The sequence below is a fragment of the Trachymyrmex septentrionalis genome, unplaced genomic scaffold (assembly GCF_001594115.1).
Source record: "Trachymyrmex septentrionalis isolate Tsep2-gDNA-1 unplaced genomic scaffold, Tsep1.0 scaffold51, whole genome shotgun sequence".
Taxonomy (NCBI): Eukaryota; Metazoa; Arthropoda; class Insecta; order Hymenoptera; family Formicidae; genus Trachymyrmex; species Trachymyrmex septentrionalis.
In genome coordinates this window covers 332,049-340,693 of record NW_017305683.1, presented here as the reverse complement: position 1 = coordinate 340,693, position 8,645 = coordinate 332,049, and the positions used below count along the sequence as shown (strand labels likewise).

At 24.7% G+C, this 8,645-nt stretch overlaps 1 protein-coding gene across 1 annotated transcript; it reads right to left on the bottom strand.

The window, feature by feature from the left end:
* Positions 1 to 3,601: 3,601 nt before the first annotated feature.
* Positions 3,602 to 7,775, bottom strand: LOC108751728 (juvenile hormone acid O-methyltransferase-like). The gene is made up of 5 exons (XM_018492079.1): positions 7,589 to 7,775; positions 7,334 to 7,505; positions 4,316 to 4,448; positions 4,031 to 4,178; positions 3,602 to 3,842 (listed from the first exon to the last, which is right to left on the bottom strand). The coding sequence occupies exons 1-5, from the start codon at positions 7,773 to 7,775 to the stop codon at positions 3,658 to 3,660; spliced, it is 825 nt and encodes a 274-aa protein (XP_018347581.1). The 3' UTR covers positions 3,602 to 3,657.
* Positions 7,776 to 8,645: the final 870 nt, after the last annotated feature.

Below are 8,645 nucleotides of genomic sequence, written 5' to 3'. Positions count from 1 at the left end.
ATTTGATATATAATTATATCAAGAAACATATGTATATATGTATATATTATACGTACGCGTATATGTGTATTTTATACGTACATACTCTATATAAATACTGTACATGATGTTTTATAAGAAGTGAGCGTCATTTCAGAACTAATTTAAGACCATAGTGGAATTAGATATTGTATTTTCGAAGATGCGTAAATAATGGCATCCACGCATTTCGCCTCTAAATGCAACTGACATGAATGTAACGTTTGATGATTCGATTTTATTTTTTCGAGTTTTTATATATTTGACATATCATATTAAAATATATATTTCATATATTTCACATATTTGACATATTTTACATCTTAGAAAAATGAAAGTCGCACTAACATTTAGGAGCGATTTTTGATTGATCGTACCGCCATGTTATGTGCAATAAAAGCTTATCTAATTTCACCATGATTTAAGACTAAAGTAAGATTACAAAAATAACACAAAAAATTTATATAAACATTTTTATCATCCAATCTTTATCCGAGTTACAGAAAATAACTGTAACATTTTCGTGTTAAAATTTTATTAATTTTTACAAAATAAGCTAGTACAACACATTTCCGTTTAATGAATAATAAGCTTTTCAACTTAAAATGATCTAAATATCTGAATAGAATTAGCTATTTTACAACGTGATTATATAATAACTTTTTGAACTTTCATTTTCATTATTTATAAATACAATGTCCATCTTTCCGTTATAGTTTGGAAAAGAATGGCATGTAACCAAGTAATACACACACACATTGTTTTTTCTTAATTATAAAAATTTTTGTTTGATTTTTGATTCATATATAGAAAATTTTTATCCATAAATTTATAAGTAAAAACATATAAAAATTTTTATTGATTATACAGCATGTTTTATAATGTATGAGCATAACTTTAGAAACAAATTCAGGACACAAAGATAACACAAAAAATCTGTATCTGTTCCATTATTACTAACAAAAATAATCAGTTATAGTAAAAATTATCTACGTAAGAAAAATAACTAAAATAGATAAATTTCTAGCAAGTGCTGAATACTACGATATTCGATATATATTGCATCTAATAATATACATGGAAGAGATAGAATTCAGATTTGTGCTATAAATTCTATGCATATAATAATTTTTTCTATCAAATACAAAAAACAGCTATAATTATAGATGATGCAACAAAATTTTGCGTAACAGGTCTAATAATACTTTTTAAACTTTTATATACTTTTATGATTTAGCATTTTGCTTCGGAGTTATAGCGTTTTTGTGTTTCATTAATATTTATACACTTTTTAATAAATATTAATGAACCACAAAAACGCTACAATTTCGAAGCAAAATATATTAATGTCCTGTTTCGGATGAAGTGAACGGTTAAGGTTCACGAAAAAAAATTGATAAATCGATATCAGTAAAAACAACGATAACCAACAATCTCCTGTAGTATTTTTGAAGATGATATCCGTAAAAGTTTAAAAAGTATTATTATTAGACCTGTTACGCAACAAAATTTTGTTGCATCATCTACAATTATAGCTGTTTTTTGTATTTAATAGAAAAAATTATTATATGCATAGAATTTATAGCACAAATCTGAATTCTATCTCTTCCATGTATATTATTAGATGCAATATATATCGAATATCGTAGTATTCAGCACTTGCTAGAAATTTATCTATTTTAGTTATTTTTTGTACGTAGATAATTTTTACTATAACTGCAAGATTATTTTTTTTTAGTAATAATGGAACAGATACAGATTTTTTGTGTTATCTTTGTGTCCTGAATTTGTTTCTAAAGTTATGCTCATACATTATAAAACATGCTGTATAATCAATAAAAATTTTTATATGTTTTTACTTATAAATTTATGGATAAAAATTTTCTATATATGAATCAAAAATCAAACAAAAATTTTTATAATTAAGAAAAAACAATGTGTGTGTGTATTACTTGGTTACATGCCATTCTTTTCCAAACTATAACGGAAAGATGGACATTGTATTTATAAATAAATAATAAAAATGAAAGTTCAAATTATTATATAATCACGTTGCAATTTACGTACCTTTATTATGAATATAACGTTGATTACGATTTGATACTTCAGCAGCTTTTAGAGAACTCGTATAAAATTTTGCAGACAGTCAAAAGTAAAAAAAATATTACTCTTCGCAATATTGTTATTTTGAATATATGTATATAAACTATAGTAAACATTAATTATTTTTGAGAATGATTATAAAAATGTACTTTATAAATTATCAGAGAAATTACTGCTCATGTGCATCTTTTTATATAGTCATATTAGCTAAGATTATTCTATTTAAACTAAATGTAAGTCGTTGTTGCTACCATTGGAAATTCTTGTCTTTTCGTTGTATTGTTTGTAGTATTATTTGTCTAACGTATGATAAATGTATGATATATATTCATGAAACTAGTACACTTAAAAACGTTGTCCATGTTAACTAACAATTTATTTTGCAACTGTTGGAAGTTTTCTTCACTAATAATAAGATAGAATTATTCTTTTAAATCTAGAAGTATAATCCTATTGACAAGCAAGCAAAGTAAACACTGACTTCTGCTGAACACGGCTAAACGCTGATTGATAACAACCTAGAGAACCTACTAACAACGCAGACAACCTACTGAAATCAGACGCATGCGCAATATTTAACTCCTTCCTTTATTCATTATCTTTTATATTTTAAGCACATTTAGTATTGTACTTGGCATTCACAATGCTTGTAAGAATAATTTCTTTGTTTAATATTTGATAAACAACAAAATTAAAATGATTCCATAAGCAACGCAAATACCAAGTGGAATGCATACTAACATATATTGTATTTCTTAGCATACTTTTAAATGTTTTAATATCAATATATAGAAAATAATTTTTTTAAATTAAAGAACGAAATATAAGTTTTTAATTTGCTTTTAGTATGTATCTTATACGTATATATTTTGTAGTTAAGTACTTTCCAATTACCACACAATATTTGACAAACATTTTCTTAATATCTATTTAATATTTTTACATTAAATAAATATTTGCAAACTATTTTTTAAAATTATGTGCTGATTGGATTTTGTATGTTTATTTACGGAATAAAAGTAAATTCATTTTTTTATTAAGATTTTAAATTTACATTTGCAAGTAACTAAAAGAAATATTTTGTAGTATTGGATTAAGTTGATATTATAATTAACAGTTGCAACTTGTACGATACAATGATTTTTTTATCTGCATTAATTTCCAATTACTATAAAATTGTACATATATATTAAATTTTTAAAGAATATAAATTTAATTTTTTATCAACCAATAATTAAGATTTATATGTTTAGCTTTGTGCAAAGCTTTACACTTTGACTATACGCATGTGTATACATTACATGATTCTTATTTAAAAAGGTTTAATTCCTTAAAATTTGATTTCATATTCTATATATATCAATCTAGATATGGAATATAACAATATAGGATGTGAATTACAAAGAATTTATTAATTAATAGTATTGATGTTACAATATTAGTATATAAATATTTGTTAGTTCATAAATTAGTGCTGTAATGTTATATCTTCTACTCTTGATGTTTTCTACGATGATATATATGTTCATGCAATTATTATATAATCTTTTGTGCATAAATTATTAATTCTTTATATAGATCCAATGTATGTTCTTCATTATTATGTATTGATTTGTAGTTAATCAATCTTCTCATATATTCATGTCGAAATATATTCTTGAAGTCATTCCTCAGGACATTTGGCATGTTATCAAGAAATGTCAAGATGGATAATATTGAATCTATTAAAAAACATTACAAATGCATATGTATTAAAGTATTAAAAATTCCTGGGACGTATAAGAATTAACGCGGTAGTTCGTACGCTAGTATAATATTAGACATAAATTTATATTGTTTCTTCTATTAGACATACATTTTCTTTCGTACGTGTTTCGACTTGATTTAAATTATTCTCAACGAAACTTACTGACAAATTGTTCTGATTTTTTATTGCCATAGCTCCCTTCCCGAAGACTGCAATGATGAATTGTAAATCCGATACTTTTAAGTAATTCTTTCAACTCTTTGAGAGGATTTTTTGACTCATGATATGGCGAAATATTTTTCATAGTTTCCTTTAAAAAATTAAGAATAATAATTAATGATTAAAAATTCAAAATTAAAAGGAATTTTTTATAAAACATGTTTAATAAAAATATTAAAAATAGTTAAACAAAAATTAAATTATAATTATATTTCAATAATATATTACAGGCACATATGATGCAAAACGAGTGTTTCGCGCCAAAATTCTGAGAACTTCATATGCATTATTAAATGTTACTATATTCAAAAGTATAGTTCCATCAGGTTGCAGCATTTGATAAATATTTTCGAAGACTTGTCTGTTAAATGAAACAGAGAATTTGATTAGTTTTACTCTAAATTTGATACATACGCACATGCATAAATATGTTTGAAAGAAATAATTAATTTAAGTTTGATTATAAAGTTTAATAATATGTTCAGTTAATAAAAATTAAGAATTTTAATCCATAAGAATTGCAATAACTTCGATTTGTGCTACTCTATGTATATGTCACTAATTAAAATGGGTTCTTATTAAGTTGATTGCGCTTGCAATTCGCATTGATGCCTATTCTGCTGCAAATTCTTACATGAAAAATTCTTGTAAGATCTTTCAAGATTTACATACGAATTTCGGACAAGAATATACAAGATTATATAAGAATATATCGCATACGACCTATATCTGTAGGTAAATAAAAAATCTTGCATAAATCTTATACCCATATTACATGACTCTTATACACATGTTATATGAATCTTGCGCGCATGTTACGTAAATCTTGTATGAATATAACTGAAGTGTCATTATGAAAATATTACAAGAATACTATTGGAATTTTGTGTGATTTATTGCTCGTATCCCAATAAATAAAATGGATTAGAACAAGCAAGGAGTTGAATAGGATTTAAAAGAATTTATTTTAGCTAAAATAAAATTCTTTTTACATAAATTGAATAACAACTTTTCGACTAAATTAAACTTAATTTGAGAAAGAAGCATAAAATGCTTACGCCAGTTATAGCAAAATTATAATTTATCAGTTCATTAAAACAGAGATAATTTAAATAACAGCGGTGTAAAGACTCTTTATGTATAAGCAAAATAAACAAAATAAATGGCGAAAAAGAGTCGTCGAATAATATATATAATTAAAGATAATAGTCATAGATACATAAAATAGTAAAACAGCGTATATTAAAATATAAAACAAACAAGTTTCGGCTGCTGGATTGAGCCCTCCTCAGATGTAAAAAGAATATAATATAAAAGACATAAAAGAATACAACAAAAAAATAATAATAAATCGATAACATTTAAAAATGTTGCGTTACTGAATGTTATCGATTTATTATTATTTTTTTGTTGTATTCTTTTATGTCTTTTATATTATATTCTTTTTACATCTGAGGAAGGCTCAATCCAGCAGTCGAAACTTGTTTGTTTTATATTTTAATATACGCCGTTTTACTATTTTATGTATCTATGACTATTATCTTTAATTATATATATTATTCAACGACTCTTTTTCGCCATTTATTTTGTTTATTTTGTTTAGAGATAATTTACATTTCAACCTTTTATTTATTCATCTTCAGTATTCTAATAAATTTTTTAATTTTTCTTAATTCTTTTTTATTTCATATATTCAATCCAGTTTCTGTTCATTCAATAATTCCATTTTGTTTACTGGGATGATTAATATGTTTATTACTTTGGAGCAATCATATGAAAAAATTATTTCTTAAGAGTATCTTATTAAACTAAAGTAGTAATTAAAATCTTTTCATTACTATACAAATTATCGTGTACGATTTATGTCAGATTCCTGCATTAACTTAAAAGATAAGGTATTTCATAATTATATATTTTTTAAGATACATGATCTTTCATGTAATACTTAGAAATTATAAATTATTAAGGAGAAGTTCTACTTTGCAGGGTAAAAAAAATTAATTTTTTTTTACATTTTTTGCATCTCTAAAGTGTGTAGAATGTGCCTTTAAAAGGATTTTGCAATATTCAAAATTTTAAAGCAATTTATGACTTGTTCAATTGGATTTTGCATCGGTCGAAAATCAAGTGAGCTCAACGATATTATGCGCAAAACAAGCAAGAATCGAAAGAAAAAGGGCTCAAATGCAGCAAAATTTGTTCTTCGAACAGGAGGGGAAATTGACTTATTAGGTCAGGAATTGCTGATTAAATTAAGTTGCAAAATATTGTTAATAAAAAGTAAATATTGTTATCTTAAAGTAAAACTTTAAACGCGTTTTTTTCGAATTCACATTTTTCAAACTGGCGAGAAATTCTACAGCTTCAACCAATCATCCGACATAAAGTTTTCTTCCATGTAAAATAGACAGTTTTTATGAGGCTATGAATATAGAAATAAATTTTCTAAAATAACTATTTCTTTGAATAAGTTGAAAATGAAAAAAAGTTCGTGAAAATTGACACTTAATTTCAAATGATTGTTATTCTGTAAATTTCCAAATTTTTTGAATAAAATGAGGTTTATGACTCCATAAATTTAATATATTTTAATAATTTTATTAATTTTTTTGTCTCGGATAAACTGTCGACACTCAAGATTTTCCGCCAATTAGTCACGCGCTGCTCTGATGTACCCATATTGTTACAGCCGCAATTTTTTATATTTTTAAAAATAAAAATTTTTTTTGTATATTGAAATATAAAAAACATAATGCAAAAAGCATTATTTTGATATCTCTTTCCTTTTCTTATGAAAAAAATTGATAAAAAATATTGAAGCTCTAGACTAAAACTTTTTCTTAATATCATATTCTTGGATGATGTTGTAAAGAAACTACTTAAAAAAAAATTTGTTTATAAGCTTATAAGACTAAGGCAAGATCTTCTTTTGCGATATAAATTATCATGTACGATTCATTCCAGATTCTTAAGATATTAAAGATTACTAGTGAAATTCATGAACAAATTATATTATATATAAGATTTTTTTATAATCATATACGTTCATTTAGTAATCTTGATTGATCATATACAACTCTTTTAAGATTTAGTTTACAAAAAACTTACAAGAATTTTTAATAGGATATAGCCCTATTTTTTATTTGATTTATTTGAATTCCAGAAATCCTTTGTATTTTTACTATTTAAAAGTTAAATATATTTTAGCTTAAATTATGTTTTTTTTTTATATAGTATATTACTTACCGGATATCGTTGCACCATTGTAAAGTGTGAAACGAAAATATATGATTAAATTGTGAAATATATTTCTTAGGTAAATTTTTAGTTTCAATATTTAATGTGTCGAATTGAAGCCGTTTTTCGTCTTTAAATTTATCATTTGCATATTTAATCATGTTCTCCGAAATATCTATACCTTCGCAAAAGCATTTAATTAAATAATTATTTATAATGTCGATTTTTGTCACATTATAATTTTACAATTTAATATTCTTTTACCAATTATTTCTCCATTGGAATTTATACTCGGTAACAGAAATTCCTTTGTTGTATCTCCAGGACCGCAACCGATGTCTATACACTTTCCACTTATTTTTACTAGATTATCGGCAAACTCTTCAATTATAGCCGATATTCTATATCTTTGAACTGTACTAAACGCGCTGTAATCTTTTGGACTTGCCATGACTTTTTCAACTTCAGTACTGTGGTTTCGAAGTAATGCGCTGCGGTACCTCTACAAGTTTATATACTCTTTGTCACCTTCATAAAATTTTGAGTGAGATAATATCTAATATTTGTATTTGTATCACGTGCACGTTCTTTCCGCCTTATAATTCCGTCTTTAATTTTCTGTCGACGTTGTTAGATATTATCTCATTCGAAACTTTATTAAGGTAACGCAACACACACACACACACACACACACACGCGCGCGCGCACATTAATCGATGAAGTTAATAAATAACTTTAACGTAACATTAACTTTAAGACTCAAGTATAAACATATTCAAGCCATATATATATTTTTTATACCTACATACTTTACATAATGTTTTATAAGAAGTGAGCGTTATTTCAGACCTAATTTAACAATAAGACAAAAGTAAAATTACAAAAATGACACAAAAACTTTATATAAATATTTTTATCATCCAATTTTTATTCGAGTTATAGAAAATGACTATAACGTTTTCGTGTTTCATTAATTTTCCTTACAAAATATGCTAGTGCAACATTTCAACACATTTCTATCTTTTTGAATAGTAAACTTTTTAACTTAAAATGATTTAAATATTAGAATAGAATTAGCTAGATTTATACTGTTTGTAATAAATGTTAATGTAGCACGGAAACGCTGTAACATTATTTTAGTTATAACAGTATTTTACATACACGCTTTTACAACTAAAATGTTATACGTCTAATAACTATATTTTATTATTTTTGTTTAATCCATATTGAGCTATAAATAAATAGTAGTATATACTATAAATAATAGTTTTCAACGTTTAATAATTATAAAGATATTTTTATAAACGTATGAAGATATTGT